Source organism: Squalius cephalus (assembly GCF_949319135.1).
Source record: "Squalius cephalus genome assembly, chromosome: 18".
Classification (NCBI taxonomy): domain Eukaryota; kingdom Metazoa; phylum Chordata; class Actinopteri; order Cypriniformes; family Leuciscidae; genus Squalius; species Squalius cephalus.
In genome coordinates, this window is record NC_137139.1 from 20,939,001 (window position 1) to 20,958,095 (window position 19,095).

At 37.5% G+C, this 19,095-nt stretch overlaps 1 protein-coding gene across 4 annotated transcripts in view; it reads left to right on the forward strand.

Moving 5' to 3' along the window:
- Positions 1 to 17,079, forward strand: part of agrn (agrin) — a 248,272-nt gene extending 231,193 nt beyond the window's left edge. For 3 of the 4 annotated variants that reach the window (XM_079848705.1, XM_079848707.1, XM_079848706.1), the window contains 6 exons: positions 2,232 to 2,348; positions 2,639 to 2,822; positions 3,293 to 3,380; positions 9,677 to 9,901; positions 12,057 to 12,160; positions 14,550 to 17,079. In XM_079848705.1, coding sequence (XP_079704831.1) covers positions 2,232 to 2,348; positions 2,639 to 2,822; positions 3,293 to 3,380; positions 9,677 to 9,901; positions 12,057 to 12,160; positions 14,550 to 14,707 — 876 coding nt within the window. In that variant the 3' untranslated portion in view covers positions 14,708 to 17,079. Of the gene's footprint in view, positions 1 to 2,231; positions 2,349 to 2,638; positions 2,823 to 3,292; positions 3,381 to 4,676; positions 4,701 to 6,928; positions 6,962 to 9,676; positions 9,902 to 12,056; positions 12,161 to 14,549 lie in introns of all 4 variants that reach the window. The other variant, XM_079848704.1, reaches the window with a different exon arrangement.
- Positions 17,080 to 19,095: the final 2,016 nt, after the last annotated feature.

Genomic DNA, 19,095 nt, shown 5'->3' on the forward strand with positions numbered 1-19,095 from the left:
AGAGGATCAAACAAATCGGAGGGGAGGCTTTTTTTCTCCTCTTCAAACCATTCCATATGCTGAATGGAAAGAGACAGAGAGAGAGATTTGGCTTTCACCTCAGACCAGCTGGTATGGGGGCGACAGGGGATAGTTATCATTTGACCACCATTGTTTCATCACCCTTCCAACAACAATGAAATGTCTTCATTAGTCTCGCGTGGGAGGGCCATTAAACCGCCTCACTGTGGATGTAGACTGCGAGAAAAAGGCTGCTGGCGTGGGAGAGAAAGGGAGTGTTATCAAGAGAAGAAAGAGATGTGAGAGGAAGAGAGCGTGGTACAGAGCTAGGAGTTGTTCTTTTGGCACATTTGTTTTTGGACCCTTCAGGGGCGTCATGCACTTTTTTTTTTTGTTGTTTGTTTGTTTGAGGTGGTACCAATGACAGTCCTGGCTCACTTAGTGCCCTAGGCAACATAAGACATGACCAAAGAGAAGGAAATTCTATTTTTAAGTGTGAGACATGATAATATTGTGGTAGAGTTTCTTTTTAGCATCCAATGGGACTCAGAACTTGTGTGTAACTTTTGAACCTCAAACTTACGAACAGTAGTGTATATATGTATATATAAATATGTTTAAACATTTTAATATTTAAAAGTTTGGGTCGGTAAGATTTTGGTTTTTGATAAAGTCTGCCTAACAAGGCTAAATTTATTTGATAAAAAATCAAGCATTTATTTGAGATATAAATCTTTGATAACATAATAAATGTCTTTACTGTTGCTTTTGATCAATTAAATGCGTCCTTGCCGAATAAAAGTATTAATTTCTTACTGACCCCTAATTTTTGAATGCTGGTATATAATTAATAATACTTTTTTTATTATTTATGTATAGTATTGTTGGATTTTTATTTATGTATTTATTTATTTATTGCAAGTAAAATTTGAACTGAATTCTACAGCAAGTCATCATTTTCATTGTATTTCATTGTAAAGAAGCTTTGAGATTCTGGTTATAATAGAATTTTCAATAGAGATCTACTTAGTCAGACTGGCAACATTTCTACCATCAAAGTTTTTTTTTTACGTACAACAATAATGCAACTTAATTATTGAAGATACAAATTTTTCTTGGAAATTGCATTCAAGTTCTTGGCTCAGAAATCTGAGGGGGCACGTGCCAGTTTGAGTGGGCATGATGCTTCTGGGGCCCTTGGGGAAGGTTCCTAAAAAACACTGGCAGTTAGCTATTCACTTCACCTGCTCATACTCATTCTCAGCTCGTTCTGGCAGAGAACAGGAGAGTGAAAATGCCTCTCCCAGCCTGTGGCAGTCAGTGCATTGCATCTTTATGTCAAGACTTCTCATTGCACACGTCTCGGACCACATGAACCAGCAGCTGGGTGAAAACATTCCTGGCTATGCTGTCTTGGCCCAACCGCATGCTTGAACTGGCCCCCGGTTCCATAGCCAAAGCTTTTCAAGCCATTGCCTTTATCCGTACTCAGCTATTCTTCTTTTTATATCACTGGGATGAGAGCTGGACCACACGTCAGAAACTGGCATTGCTGTTGATGTCCCATCTTTTTTTTCCCAGCAATTAACTTGCCTTTCCCCCAAGGCAATTATTGGCCTACATAAAATAAAGATTTTTAATTCTTTTTAAGTAGAGCCTCATGCAGAAAAATCCCACTGAAACTAAAGCAATTTTCACACCGGTTGGAGAAATACTTATTTCATGGTCATCTGCGTTGTGAGCGTTACACCAATTAGAGTTTACAGCTTGAGATTTTAAAGGTCTGAGGAACAATCAGGCATCCATTACACTCTTTCATTAAAAAAACATCCATATCAATCGTCCTCATTTCAATTGCTTCATTTATCTCTCACTTTTTTTTCCTCACTTTTTTCTCCTGTCTTAAATGTTAGATTCAGAGTCATTTACCATTCAGATAACTAAGCTTAAATCTATTATGGTTTTGTAATACAACACTCAAGTTGATGTGGATAAGGATTAGGTGTGAAAGTTGAATCAATAAGCCTGCTAATGTACAGTAAACCATCCTCTCTCACACTGGTTTCTTTTTACTGCAGTTGCTCTACTAGATCACCCATACAAATGTATAGCCATTTCGTAAGGGTTTGCATTGAATTGTGTGACTTTTATTAAGTGTGATAGCTAAAGGAGTGAATGGAGGATGAGGAACAGTTCATGTGGTTTCTCATGCTCATTTTTGTACTCTCCAGAATCAGCACACAGATCTTAATCTGAAGGAGTCGCTCTTTGTGGGCGGAGCCCCTGATTTCCGCAAAGTTGCCAGAGCTGCTGCGATCAAAGATGGTTTCAAAGGGGCCATTCAGAAGGTGAGAGTATTTACAGATGCAATAAAGTCATGAATTTCCATTTAAAACCCATTTTACTTCCATCTATTGATGCATTTCAGAGTGAAACATGATATTTAGTGAGAATAAACCTCATTTTAACCATTGGGAAATAAATGGAGAGTAGAAAAATGTGTTACTTACCAGAATGAAGCCAGACCTAAATGCGATTTGCTAAAACACTTCATAAGTAGCTGTTTGGCTGGAAGAAGTTAACTTATATTTGGCTTTAAAAAACTATATCTGTATTAAACCTATATCTGTCTCCATAGATTACTCTGATGGGAATTCCAATCCTGAAAGCTGATAATGCCCTTCAGTCCAGTGATGTTTCCATGTATCCCTACCACCATTGCTCCAATGATGTTTGTGAGAACGGAGGCCGCTGCAACCCCCAGTTGGACAGTTATGAGTGCGTCTGCCGCCACGGATTCGCCGGACAGCACTGCCAGGACGGTAAGTGCCTTATTTCATCACTTTTTTAATTCAAAATCTTATTACCCAGTACAGCCTCTCCTCCAACTTCTTCACACTCCTTTAAGGCAAGATTTGCATACGTCTTTAGCATACATCAACATACGACGTACTTAAAAGAAATCGCTCATGGCAGCTTTAGCCAATCCATGTGCTCCATATGTAGATTTAGCTAAATCCACGCCTCCAAACTTTCACAAATAATATCAGTCATCGTCCTTGCTCGATTTGTATGCTTATCACAAACGCACATTGGCACAGTCACAAAACCCAAGAATTTTGCTCACCTCATTAACCTTGCTGGGTCCTACTGTTGTATCTTTAACCTTAATTAAGCCACACAAGCATGAAGCCTGCGATATATCACGCTTTCCTCCTTTGCTTTAATTAAACAGTGCTGTGTCTCACTTCGATTGGTGTAATTTCACTTCGTCTCCTCTCCTCCCTTTCAGCAATATTCGAAAAATCTGCTGGGGACACAGAGGCCATTGCATTTGATGGCCATACATTCATCGAATATCACAACGGAGTCACCAAGAGGTAATACAGGCACACGTCCTCATGTCAATGGCCTGCCCAATAATCACTATCCGCCCTGAGCATCCCATCTCTATATTAGCAGTCAATGAGGGGTGATGACAAGCTAGATTACTCCGGCCCCATTTAAGGTCCTACGTACTTCCTCGTTTTAGCTAATGGCCTGATCTCATCAATTACCACTTCCACTGGCCTGTCTCTTTGGTTTCCATGAACCCTGGCTGGTTCCAATTAGCATAGCACCCGAAGGAGTTACATGACTGCACTGCGATGTACCACGCTTATGTGCTGTAATGAACCTTCCTCCACCATCGCTGGGATCTCAAAACCTCACGTTTTCTCCACCACACATATCCTAAAGCACCATGGATGATCATGTCTTGATAATTGCTTCCTCCTTCGCTTATCAGATGATTTCTCTTCCTCTGGTTGGTCTGATGTGTCGGTGGTCCACCAATTACGTCAACGTTTATTCGGTTTCGAATAGAAAGGATTGAATTTTTGAACCCATGACAAGTGTTATATATTCTATTGCAGTGTCTCCACCAGAGTTAAAAATGGTGCTTTCAAAGCTACTGTACTCATAATTGAAAGTAATTTTATAGTGAAACTAGCCTTTTGAAAGCAGCAGATAGCTACACTAAAGGTTACTAACATTAAGTGGTTAACTACAGGAAAGCTAACTAAGAAGCCAATGTATTTTAAACTGTAAAAATGTTTAAAATGTATAGAAATCAGGTGATATCATTTATTTTTACAACCAGAAAAGTATTTATTTGTTACAAAACAACGAGGATCTCAATTATAGTGATATACATACATTTGAATTAGAAACACATGCAAAAACATGAGATGAACAGCAGAATTTAGTGAAATATTTGACTACAACAAAGTGTACATGAATTTAAATGAATCAGTGAACAATTTCTTGAACAGATTCAATCATAGAACCATCCATATCAAATTAATTGATCCTCCCAGCTCTACATATAAATCAGTGAATTATCTTTTTAACATATTTTGTTCATATTAGACAGATGTTAACATCATTGCTGATTTTCACTGCCACATCGACTGATCATTCCACTGTGAAATGAACATTTTACCACTTATTTCACAAACTAGTGTGCTGAACATGGGGCGAACTTTAATGTAGGACACACAGCGTCACTCCTGTTTGTTATGTGTTGTGTGTTTGTTTGTGTCAATCTGTCTGTCTCTGTACACATGGCTTCTGTTGTCTTTGCCCTTGTCTGTCTGTCTTATTTGAGTGTCTGTTGTCTTCCTTCTGCTCTCAAGTCAACTGACCAATGAGATCCCAGAGTAAGTAACCCGGAGACATTCTGGGATGTATTGAATTAAGCAAAACTAACATTTTTTAAGACAAACCATCAACTTAACCCAATATAAAGCATTGGTCTTTTCCTTGTACTCCCATTTACATCACATTCAGAAAAATATTTTTGAAAAATGCAGGGCTCATCTATTACTTATTATTTCCAGGAAAGGTTGCATGTTCATCAGCTGCATAAGAAACCAGTATCAGGAATGCATGCTTGGCATGAATAATGATGAGCATTGTGATACACTGATAGATTCCTACAGGAATCATGCATGGAAATACTTAAACTGACTTTGGGAAATATGCCTGTATATATTCTTATGTTAAAAAAGATTGAAGCCCTGTTTAACTGCAAATAATGCTATTTAACATTACACCGCTTTAAATCACAATATACATCAGTATTTAGCTCGCATTTACAGCTTGGTTTAAATGGCATTTTACTGCCCCATTAGAGAAATGTTCAATCTGTTATAGTGTTCCTTTTAGTGATTCTTATTTTAAATTATTTGTTTCTTTCTGAATGTAATTAAGTGTCTAAGTGGCTGCACTGAGCCCTTAAAAAGCTGGAAGCTTGATTAAATGGAATTATGTTATGTATTATGCTCATGAAAAGTTCCTGCCTGGCTTTTAAGCCACGTCACTTTGTTTGTCAAATCGCTCCCAGTGATTTCTAATAATTGTGCCAAAGGATGAAAGCGAAAGTGGCACATTAATCAAGGATTTGTCTCTCAGAAAACTGGCCGCAATTAAAGAGGATCCGTCCAGTAGAGAAAGCGAGCCACCGCAGGCATCAATAACAGTTAGGGACAAGGCCCTCTTCATTGACTTTCACTCTTCCTGGGGTTTAATGCGTGTCACTTCCTCTACAAATGAAGTGCCAGATTAAAATTAATCTCAACCAAGAAAGCTGACCAGCCCTTCAGAACGAGTGTCATCAATTTAGCTTGATCTGGTTTTGAGCAGAGCCCTTAAAATGAATGAATTCCTTAGAGGGCGTCAGCATAGTGGCGCCCCATCTGTGGGAGTAGAGTCATATTTCTGTTAGTATTTACTGTGCTCTTCATATGTCTTTATTCATTCTCTTTAGCTCAGCAGCCTTGGATCAATTTACCCATTCGTACTCTTCAGTGACCTGTTCCTAAATGTGTTTTTTTATATAATTGGTCTTTTGACAAAAACAAGTGTCTTCTTTAGCTCAGTTCCAATTCCTAGTAAGCTACATTGCTGACTACATTGGCAGCTGCCATCTTAGGAAGCAGAAAAGCACATATAGAAACTCAACTTGATTTCAGTAGTTTGACATTAGCATGTTGCTAACAGCACACTATAGCATAACAATATAAAAATACATGGCATACTCAAATATTGGGTAAAATAGTCATTCAGTAGTTTGATGTTAGCATGTTGCTAACAGCACATTATAGCGAAATAACATAAAATACATGGCACTCTCAAAATATTGGGTAAATAGTCATTCAGTAGTTTAACGTTAGCATGTTGCTAACAGCATACTATAGCATTACAAAAAATACATGGCACACTCAAATATTGAGTAAAATAGTCATTCAGTAGTTTGACGCTAGCATGTTGCTAACAGTACAACATAAAATGCATGGCACACTCAAATATTGGGTAAAATAGTAATTCATTTAAATTACACTGAACTATTTTTCTATGGTTGTCAGGACTTAATGAAATATATGTCTCGTTTTGTCCATCATCTTGAGTTGTGTAATAGATACATATGATATTGCCATAGAATTTGGGTAAAATATGATTAAGATCTTTTAGCAGAATAATTAAGTTAAGTGAACCAATGCTGCCTCCATAGGCTTTAGAATTTGATCGAATACGACCAGTCTTTCAAACATACTGTACACTCACGTAGTTACTCTTTTTCTCGCTTTCTCGCTCACTTGACTGGTCGAGAGTGATGGAATTGTTGATAAATTACAGTAACTCAACCATGTGACAGCTCAGAACAGTAAAACAATGTGCCAGTACCACTGGTACTGCTGATAAAGTCTCCCAGTGTTATTTCTTTGCCTATGCTGGCATAACAACTGAAACACTAGAATGATTTAGTGAGGTCAGTCTAACTTCTTGGCGCAGGTCTTCTTGTCTGTGTGTTATGCGATCCCTGTTCTTCCCCTCCACCCTTTTGCACTTATTGCATGCCTATCATTTCTTCCCTTGCTCCTCTAAGCCCTGAGTCACTGGAGAATCCGTCTGACCAGAGGTGAGTCCCCTCTGCCTGAACTGTTTCCAATGGCACGCCGTCCTCCCACACTCAGTCCCCCAGCAGAGGCTATTGGCCAGGGCTTTTGTCGGGTAGCATGTCACAGCTTGCACAATGAATTTGTAATATGTCTCAGACATGTTTATTTGTCTAATATGCAATCCTAAAAATAATATTTTGACTTTTTTGTGTTTTCTATGCTGATTTTGGGGCAAAACGTGCAGAATGGATTTCAATATGTGATTTGCTCTATTGTTTGAAGTTGGAAGATGCAATGAACTGTTTTGAAGAAACACAGATATAAGCAAAAACTTAACTATTTAATATTGTGTTTATTAATATATTGTTAATGTCCTAATTCTGTCCAAATGAATGTCTAAAACAATATATTTTTATGACAGCCACTAATTAAATGATTAAATATAGTGTAGTAAGATATTTTTTTTAAATAAAAGTAACATTAAATTGATAAAAGTGACAATAACGACGCATTCAGTATAACAAAAGATTTCTATTTAAAATAACTTTGTGTATCCAAGTATACTGAGGGCAAAAAATTATCATGGTCCCCACAAAAATAATAAGCAGCACAACTGTTTTTAACATTGGTAATAATAAAAAATGTTTCTTGATCACCAAATCAGCATATTAGAATGATTTCTGAAGGATCATGTGACACTTAAGTCTGGAGTAATGATGCTGAAAATTAAACTTTGCCATCACAGGAATAAAATACATTTAAAATATATTAAAATAGATAACAGTTATTATAAATTGTAATTATATTTCACACCATTTCTATTTTTGCTGTATTTCTGATCAAATAAATGCAGCCTTGGTAAGCATAAGAAACTTTTTTCAAAAACATAAACTTACAGATCCCAAACTTTCGAACTCATGACAACAGTTCTGATAAAAACAACAACAACATAATTAGAAAGACTTTGCATTCAGTGCATTAAAAAGTGTTTCTTGGTCAAACAAACCATTATGAAGGAGCAGATCACATATGGTTAAATTTATTAAACAGAACAAAAAGCATCTAGTTCTGCTACTGAAGATTCTGTGTGCCTGCTAAGATGTGAGACGTGTTTAATGACCATTCCCATGTGAGCCACTGCCCTCTATAGGTGGACAGTGTGAATCACTCTTTAAGTCTGATCATTTCTGTTATGAATGAAAAAATAATGCACCACCCTATTATGCATTTTATTAAACAAAATACCTAAAGTAGATCTGTTTTTTTGTAAATGTAATCCAGCTTTAAGGGGTTAAGCCCTACTTCCCTTTAGAATGTTCTAGATGCTTGAGATCCTAATGGGACATAAGCAATAATGCGCTCAGCAGAGTGGTGTATAGCTGCCCTGATGCCGAAGCCCTGGCCTGGGGCCGCGCGAAGGGAAGGCCTGTGGAAAGAGTCCAGTCAGCACATTACATGCGTCTCATCGGGAAAAAATTCAATTACAGCAAATTATTATTCGGCTTTACACCGTCACGGGCACATCAAGAGCATTTACATAATGAAATTCTGTCTTTTTAATCAAACAAATTAAGATGTAATTTCCAATTCTCAAGTTGTTAGTAGAGCTGCTAATATTGTGATTTGAAATTTGAGTTGTCAGTGCAGACAGGCTTGGAGAGGACGCCATCTGATTTCACGCCCGTCTTCTGATGAATCATTCATCAAGACAACACGTATTGTTCGAATGGACTCTTTCTAGGTTCAATCCTCAAATACAGAAACATACCTGCCACATATGTATTCACCTGAGCTTCAACCTGAGAGGAAACACAGCTAATGTAAACAGATAAACACCATAGATGATATCACAGTTTGGTTGCGTTCGACACACCCTTGGAGAAAGTGTTTCTATTCGTCGTGATGTGGTGTGAAGATGCGAGCACATTCGCCATCTGATTTCTTTTCTTCTTCGTGTCGTGTCCGTTGTCTTGTCACTCTCCGTTTTGTCTTTGTCTTTTTTCGTGTTGTTGTTACTTGTCTTACTCCTGTTTACATGTTACCTGATTTAGCAAACAAGCCCCCACACACTTGCTATTCTGACTAACAAACAAGCTTGCTCGCTCCAATAATGGCTCTCTTGATGCCAGCGACTACAGGTACACCACTGAGAACAAAGGAATTGTTGTAAATATAGCAGCTTTTCCTTTGTGGCGTATGTGTGTGTACTTGCAGAGGGTGCTGGATGCAATCGGCTCCCTGTCACCTTCCTCCCCGAGGACATGCAGATGTCACCTTCTCTATGCCTTACAAGAGAAGGCTGCATCCAGGGAACCAGATCAAAACACACATCAGACGGCAGCCGCAATGGGCATCCTTCCTTAGCGCTCCCCGCGCAGGAAGAGGAAATCTAGAGCTTGAAGGCAAAATAGGAAGTGTTAACTTGGAGATAACCTAAAGTGTGTCACCAGCCCTCTCACACACGCATACGCATGCATTCGTGTTCAAAAACCTCTTTAACGTGACCTAGTTTATCTAGTTTCATGAAGACCCACAACTGCTCAGTCTGTTCATTAGCTTATCAAGCACTCTCCGGGTTTTTGACTGTATCGAAGCTACGTTTTCACACATAATTCCATCACTGTTGTTGTTAAACACCAGGTAAGTCTCAGGGTTTCATGCACAACCTGTGATTAACTCTGCGTGTCTGAAACACCATTGGATTTGTGATAGCATTTCCTCTCTTTTTGATCTAGTGAGAAGGCCCTGCTGGTGAATAAATTTGAGCTGAGCATCAAGACTGAGGCTACTCATGGTCTGATTTTGTGGAGCGGCAAGGGAGTGGAGCGTTCCGACTACATCGCCCTCGCCATCGTGGACGGCCGTGTGCAGATGACCTATGACCTCGGCTCCAAGCCTGTGGTGCTGCGCTCCTCTGTACGGGTCAACACCAACCGCTGGATACGAATCAAGGCCAGCAGGTAAAACACCAAGAGTTATTCAGTCAAACAATTTAGCCACTATATTATAGTGATTTTCTAACTGCAAAGGATGCGATTTAGTTATATAAATATATGCGCTGCGTGTCTCAAAGTGAAGCGTGCATGTGTTTTTAGGGTCTCAAAGTGACTTGGCTTGCATTATTAATGAGGAGAAACTCGTCCAGTCCAATCATTGCGCTGTATTCTGCATGAGATTGCATTACACTGGAGAATTCAAATGTTATGAAAGGCTGTTTCAGGTCTGTTCATTTGTCTCTGTCGTCTGTTCAACTCGGCACTGTTGTCTTTTAGAGACATGGGGTCCGTTCTTCCTACCTCGTTTAATATATCTGAGATGATTTAACAGATGCCAGGTCTTCTAATTGTGATAACTGATCTTTGGCTAATTTTGTTCTTCAAACTAATTTGGGGATTTTATTAAATGGACCTGTTGCTATGATGACAGCAACGATGAGCTTCGAAAAACCTAACCATCTTGGATCTTGTCAAATTGTCAACAGTAAAATCCAAGTACAAAGAACTTGGAACGTGGTCATAAAAATGTTCCCTTGCGTGATTTTTAGCTACCTACCAACACATAAGAAAAATATGTATGTAAAAAGCATTTCACATGTATTGTACACACCATGGAACGCGCATGAGAGCGCTTTCTGCGCTGAACATTGCGATGAGTTCATACCCAGACCGGACTGAGCATGTTTCTAGTTTTTATGGATATACAGTTTTTCATATACTGTATACATTATACAATATCATATACATAAATTAAGAAATTAAAATGTAAATATTAGCATTGAAATTTTACAGCTGAACTATAAAATAAAATAATATTTTATTAAATACTCGATTACTGTCATATCAAACTTTATATGACTGAAATCCTCCTGGTTAAGGAACCCCTTGATTCGATTTCTACTTGCCTTTTCAACAAATGTAGTGGCCCCTAATAAGTTATTATTAAATGTACAATTTATATTTGTTTATTATTTGTCTATATTTTTTAAATTGTCTAATTTTAAATCTCTAATTTTAAAATATACTGTGTAATATTACACCACCATTCAAAAGTTTTTGGGTAGGTAATAATTGTAATGTTTTTAAAAGTAGTCTCTCACCAAGGCTGCTTTTATTTGATCAAAAATGCAGTAAAATATGACAATTTAAAATGACTGTTTTCTTTTTATATATATTTTAATTTAATGAATTTTCAGCATCATTACTCCATTCTTCAGTCTCATGATCCCTCAAAAGTACAGCATTTATTTGAAAGAGAAATCATTAGTACAATTTTTTTTTTATCTATTTGTCCCTTTTTATCAATTGAATGCGTCCTGCTGAGTAAATGTATCAATTTATTTCAAAAATATCTTACAGACCCCAAACGTTTGAAGTGAACAGTAGTAAATATAATTTTTTTATCAAATATTTTCTTTACTTAAAAAATGGAAATTGGAAATAAATTCTTTAACTCTTCTTTAATGCTGCAACATGATACACAACAAAAACTTACTGATTTGTTTTATAATTTCTTACTATTCATACAGATGCTACCAATTACTGCAATTTCAACAAAGCCTAATTTATAAACAATAATTTTACCAAGCTGACACATTTATGCAAGGCATAAAAATGCATGTATAGTATAAAAAAAAATAAAAAATTATGAAGTTTTGCTAACTTGCCCAAAACTCTCTCACACTGGCCCTGGGGCAGCGGGCCATCCTTATTATTGAGCCCTGATTTATATTTGTCACAGATTGACACATAGAAATGTTGGCTAGTAATGGCGGACATTTATATTTACCACACTTTTGCCATAGAAGTGTTTTCCAGCAGTGGCAGTCATTTATATTTGCCTCAGGCTTTTGCCATAGAGCTGTTTGCCAATAATGTCAGACAATTATATTTGCTATAGACACGTTTCCCAACAGTAGCATATTGTCCAAAGTTTGCTGCAGGTTTACCACTACCAGTGAAATTCCACAATCTTCTTTCTTCCCTCATTATTACCGTTTTGTTTCCCGCAAATTTAGTGCATTTTAACCACGGGTTTGCCAGAAGGCAAAATCAGATTGTCAGTGTTAGATGCCTCACTGTGCCTCACTGTCTTCCTGTGCTTCTCTACTCTCCACAGAGCGCTCAGAGATGGCTCACTGCAGGTTGGTAATGAGGCAGCTGTCACTGGGTCATCACCCTTGGCTGCCACACAGCTGGACACAGACGGCGCTCTCTGGTTGGGTAAGTCCATCTTACGCTGCTTTGCTCAATCGTTAGCTCATTTACAAACCGACTAGGTACACCTTCTCTGAATAGTCCCCACTTAGCTTGTAATGACTAATTGGATCTTCCCCCACAGCGAGTGCTTTTGAAGGGCTACACACAAGAACTTCACAAAAGCATGAATGTTAAGACACAATATTACCTTATTATAGTTCATTATTAATTCAAGGATGAGTCTGTACCATAGGGTTTCTGTGTTTGCCATCTCATTCTCTTTTGACAAACCTATTGAGATTAAGAAACAGGATTTATGCTGTGTTAAGGGTGCAAAATCTTCTTATAAGGTTGAGAATAGTATTTCAGCCAGCCAGTAGAACAGGTGCTGTCAATGCCCGGTGGCTAGAATACATTATCCTCAGACAGCCCGAACATCAAGAGCTCCCTCCGAAAATCCCTTCTTTCAAATGTCATTATTTATTTACTTATTCAGATGTAATTCACTTGAAATTAGCCCCGTCAATCCTCCCGTTGCAAAGCATACAATCCGATTAAAGGGGAAACACGGGGAGGCAAAAGAGAGAGAGAGAGAGAACTTAGAGAAATTGAGTGAATAGCAACAGGGGGAGACATTTTTCACCGTGCTGAAAGAGCGGGAGACGGAGCTGGATTTCCGACAGTGTCAGGTCCCCGAGGGAGGTGAGCTAACTCTCATTCGGAGCTGTCAGAGAACGTCCCCGGAGCCCGGCCTCCCAAAAACACTGTTTGATCTTCTCACCTGTTCCTGAGAGCTGTGTCTCTATCTTTTCACGTTCTGACACCCCCACGTTACACTCTCAGTGTCTCAGGTGTGATTAAGTTTTTAACAGTCTTCTACACAGGGTTTCCATAACACACAGACGGTTCATCGCCCCTTGAATAATATATAGCGCTTTAGCTCGCCTGCATGGTGGGTAATATCTCAGGTTACATAAAGACGTGCATTTATACTGTGGGTCAGTGACATATAAGAGTGGCCACGGTAAAAAAAAAAAAAAAAAAAAAAAATTTATATATATATATACAGTGCTATGCATAAGTTTAGACACCCATACTAAAGTTGACTAAAAAGAGGAATAAAAAATCATCTTTTGGAAACTAAACTTAATGCCTTAATTTAAAAAAATAGGAAAAATCCAACCTTTAAGGACACCAATTTTCTTTGTGAATGAATAATGTATCGTAAATAAATAAATATTCTTCCTTAAAATACAGGGTGCATAAGTCTGGACACCCCTATGTTAAATTCCCATAGAGGCAGGCAGATTTTTATTTTTAAAGGCCAGTTACTTCATGGATCCAGGATACTATGCATCCTGATAAAGTTCCCTTGGCCTTTGGAATTAAAATAGCCCCACATCATCACATAGCCTTCACCATACCTAGAGATTGGCATGGTTTTATTTCAGTTAGCCTAATAGCTAGTTTGATTTGCATTGAGAGATGATCTTATGGAAAGTACTCCATGCCAATCTCTAGGTATGGTGAAGGCTATGTGATGATGTGGGGCTATTTTAATTCCAAAGGCCAAGGGAACTTTATCAGGATGCATAGTATCCTGGATCCATGAAGTAACTGGCCTTTAAAAATAAAAATCTGCCTGCCTCTATGGGAATTTAACATAGGGGTGTCCAAACTTATGCACCCTGTATTTTAAGGAAGAATATTTATTTATTTACGATACATTATTCATTCACAAAGAAAATTGGTGTCCTTAAAGGTTGGATTTTTCCTATTTTTTTTAAATTAAGGCATTAAGTTTAGTTTCCAAAAGATGATTTTTTATTTCTCTTTTTAGTCAACTTTAGTATGGGTGTCTAAACTTATGCATAGCACTGTATATATATACTGTATGAAGAGTTCAGATGCAAAAACCTCTAAGTGCCATCTGAAATTTTCCTCTAGAATGATCATTTTTATCAAGCTCGTTTATTTAAGTTCAGTAATTTCACTTAAATGACAATTAATAGGTAATTTTCATTGCCATTTAAGTAAAATTAATGAACTTAAATAAACGAGCTTGATAAAAATGATCATTCTAGAGGAAATTTTCAGATGGCACTTAGAGGTTTTTGCATCTGAACTCTTCATATATATATTAAAATTCAAGGTGAAAAGTATTTTTTTTACAAACATCATGAATAATTAATTTAAAAAAATCATAAATAATACAAAAAATGAGCATCATTGACCCACATGCAGTGTGATAACATGGATTTCTTACTACTGTACCCATTTCATGCTGTCCATTTGTGATTGGATCACCTGAAATGGTTTATTTAGGTTGTTTAGGTCTGTTGTGTGAATATGAAGTACTGTGCAGTATATCATGTACACTTGATCTGATGTTTTCCTATCCTCTCCTCTTCAGGTGGTCTGGAGGAGCTGTCCGTAGCTCGCCGGTTGCCCAAGGCTTACAGCACAGGCTTTGTCGGCTGCGTGAAAGATGTGATAGTCGACGGGGTGGATCTACATCTGGTGGAGGACGCCTTAAACAGTCCCAAAATATTACACTGTTCGGCCAAATAGTCTGGCACCACCGTTCCTCCCAACACCATGTCTACTGCTGTAATTATTTTTCTATTTTTTGTATACTTTTCTTTGTCTTTTATATTGGAAAAATTACATTGTTTTATGTTTTTTTTGTTTTTGTTTGTTTTTTTTGTTTTTTTTCCCCGTCTTTGCGTCCAATCATAATCATGTCCTCCGTCGGCGAACGTGGTGTCACAAGACAAGCAAAAACTCATATTACATCTGTGCTGTTTCTATAAAAAAAACAAAAAACAGAACATGTACTTGCTTATTACTTGAACAGTGTCAGATGAGATCGCTGCTGTTTGTGCCGTCTGGATTGCCTTCTCTCGGTGCCATATAGCTCTCGTCACCAAACATTCCTCTGAGCTGTTGCTGTAGTTCGTTACTGCATTAAAAAAGGTCGAAAAGAAACGACTTTCCGCTTTATCGACACGTGACAGCAACTGTTAAATACACTGAGCAAGACTATGTACGATATTCCTCATTTATGATACCACTAACAAGGGCGAAAGCTCAAACTTGGAGCTTTTGAATCCCAAACTGATAGTAGCTGACGTAACATTTAGCATTCCTCAAAATTCACCATTGTTTTTACCATGCAAACGTCATTATTGACCTGTGAGATGTAATAAATAATAACGAAATACATGAGACTGTGAATTTTGAAGATGCTATTTTTTGTTGCAATCATTCGTCTCATGTGTTGTGCATATCTAAAGAGCAATTACTTATATAGATATACATTTATATATATACTATGTGACCACTTGTTGCATGCATCTTTTTAAGTGTTGAGTTGATTTTGCCTTGGTTTTCTTGATCTTCATCATTCCATTCAGGGCAGAAATGTAGCTGACTACATTGCAATCTGGACATCTGATTATTCAATTTGGGAGATAAAGAAATTTTATATATATATATATATATTCCTGCTATTTGTCAATCTGGACTTCCTGCGTGTGTGTGTGTGTGTGTGTGTGTGTGTGTGTGTGTGTGTGTGTTGGAAAAACAGCTGTTGCAGCAACTCAACTTTGGGAGGCGCTGTAACACAGGAAGAGATGAGAGACTCAAAACACATCAGGTGGACAAAAACAGCATTGACATTCTTGGCATGTTCCGTCATCGAACAAAAATGATTTTTTTTTTCTATCACGTATCAAGTGAAAATGTTGCTTTAAAATGCTGTCAGCACTTGCTATAAAAAAGGGATGATGTATGTAGACCCCTTGCATCCTATGACTGTGGCCCCCATAAGAGCTGTTCATGTTCAACGGTAACCAGTGAAAATATTAATGCATGGGTTTGTCAAGTCAAAATGGTTTTTGTAACCTGTTCCAAGACAAATGCAATGCTGTGGTGCTGTCTCTGTGCAAGAAATATGAGTTTGATACAAGATGCTTTGCAATATTCCACTCTAAATAAGTATCACCATATCTTTTTTTAATGTTTTTTTTTTTTTTTTAACAAACCCTGGGACATGCAAGATCGTAATCATCATCATCATCATCATCATAATGTACAGCCCTGTGTAAATTTGTTACTGAGGTTTTGTTTTAGTATTATACACTGGAAGCGAGTCTGACTTGTCTCTACACGGCATATCCTGAGCGAGGGGATGGATCTGGGAATAATCGATCATTTAATTGTCGTCACAGGATGTCTAGTGTTCCAGACTGAGACCGGGAGCCCTTCGTTACTGCACGAGCTGTATGGACCATCCACTCTTTTTTAGTATAGCGCCCTCACCTTCACTTTTCCAGCGGACTCGATTTTTTTATCTCTTTTATAATAATGGGAGTTATTTTTTTTGACATCCTCCAGTAGCTTTTCTCTCAAGGGATGAGGCTCATGGTGAGAACCGCCATGGAAATCTGCTGTGTGAATGGAAACTGAGAAATGCCTTAAAATCATTCACCGTTCATGGGTGACAAAAGTTCATGTCCATATTGTTCTGTGCTCTCTCACTTTGCCAGTATATTAGCCTCATTCCCATCATGTAAATGAATTCATAAATGTTAATAATTATATTAATAATGCTTATGAGAATTTCCAGAAGGCCTCGATAATAGTGGTTCTGGACTCTACAAAAATACTATTTACTGTACAAATACTATTTTCAGTATCTTATTTATGTCTTAAGAGGATTCTCAGTCTGGCATTTGTAAACTACTGTTTCGATTGATTGAACTAAACCTGATGGGCAGTGCACAGAATGAGGCATGACGTTACCATTACTAACTTTATTACTTGTGTCTTGTGTTCCAACCACCATAAAATAAAATGTAAAACAAACTGACCTGACTTTCTGTAACATTTACTTCTGATAACGTCTGTGAATAAATCCCTCCAGTTCCCAAATTGTCTAACCCAGAGTCTCTAGTGTTATATCATCGTTCAAAAGTTTGGGGTTTTATGATCATCAATACTTTTTGCTCATTTATTTGATCAAAAATGCAGTAAATATTATCAAATCGTATACAATTTATATGGAATATGTAATTGTTTTCTATTTTAATAGATTTTTTTAAAGTGTAATTTATTCCTGTGATGGCAAAGCTGAATTTACATGTCACATGATCCTTCAGAAGTCATTCTAATATGCTGATTTGCTGTTCAAGAAACTTTCCTTACTCTCATCAATGTTAAAAACAGCTCTATCATGACAACTCTTGGGAGATTTGTGATGGAAATGACAATGTTAATGTATTCGGTCTGGTCGGAATAGATCTGCTACGCTGCTGCTGCAGAGCAAGTACAGGAACTTGCTACTGCCAATACATATGCTGATACGCTGCTGTGATTATGTAAGACATACTGCTGCTCACAAATAGCATATACTGTATATAAATTACCCATAGCAGATCTATACAGGTGGAGCTGGGGAAGGTGGAGGGTATCGGAGGAACTCCTAACCAGCCATTTAAATGTTGTGAGCAGCAAGCTCATTGGCTGCAGATGCTACATGAACCAATCAGCTTGTGCCAAGTAGTTAACGCTGTGAATATCATCAGGTTGCGTTTCATGACAGAACTAGGCATTTTTGCTGCTTAATATTTTTTTGTGGAAAAAGTGATGCATATCTTCTGGATTATTTGATTAATAGAAAGTTCCAGAACAGCATTTATTTGAAATAGAAATATTTTTAACAATGTAAAGTCTTTGTCACTTTTTATCCATTTAATGCATCCTTGCTTGATAAAAGTATTTATTTATTTTCAAATAATAGAAACCCCCAATTTTTGAATAGTTTATATTATATAATTTAATTATATTTGTTAAAGTCAACAAACATGCTTCAAATCAAACATTGACATGTATTACCTCAAAGACCCAACAGTGCAAAATCATTGCCAATTTTAATATTCATAAATAACTTGGAACAAACATTGGGCCAAATATTGTGTGAGCCATATTACCAAGGGACAAATGAATTTGAGCCCTAAGGCAGCATCGTTTGATTGAATGCACAGCCTTTGATGTCAAGAACATAAGATACGGATATCATATGAGAAATGTTTTTCATTTTAAAAGTTTATAAGACTTTTTAAATTATTTATTTTTCTACCCTAACTATCCATTGTTAAAAAATACTGAAATACATGAATACATTTTAAAATGTGCTTTTTTTTAAACCAGCAGAAATGTACAGTAATGTCTTACTTCATACTAAGAACTATGGAAGTGTTTTATTAATCATCTGTGCAACAGTTATTCTCTTAAGGGCATATAAAATGTCATCAGACATGACAGGCCCAGGGTTGCCTGGAGATGTTAGATAAACAGATCTTGTCAAAGAACTCTCGCTAGGGGTAAAATGGTTAATGGAAAAAAAAAATCCATTGTATTTCTCTGCATGGCAATGAGCATGAAATGATCCACACTAAATGAGCAGAAGGCTCCTTCAGTACACATGCTCACACCACTGCAATAAAGGGTCTTTTACTGCATGTAACAAGGCTTCAGCTGTCTGGCTCCATCAGGGGATCTGTGGCTCCCATTGTTCCTCCTCATGAGGCTTCAGTTTGGACTACAGGGTCCTCGGGCTGTAAGGTCAAAGGGCGTCTTGGAATGGAGCTTGTCAGCAGCAATGGCTCTTCCTTTAGTGAATGATTTCCATAAAGGAATAGTTCACACAAAAATGTAAATAGTTCCAAACAAATTCAAAGCATAACCAACTGTGTCTCGTTTAGTTACTGAATGCCACGGGAGAGGATTTGTGAATGGAAGTGAAGAGACGCAACTGACGCTGGTAGGTCACGGGTGATAATGACAACATGGCGAATGTAGTGCGTCCAAATTATATTCATACTACACATTTTCATACTATATAGAACATACTTTTTTAGCAGTTGCAAAGTAATTACTTATTCAAAGTAAGTACA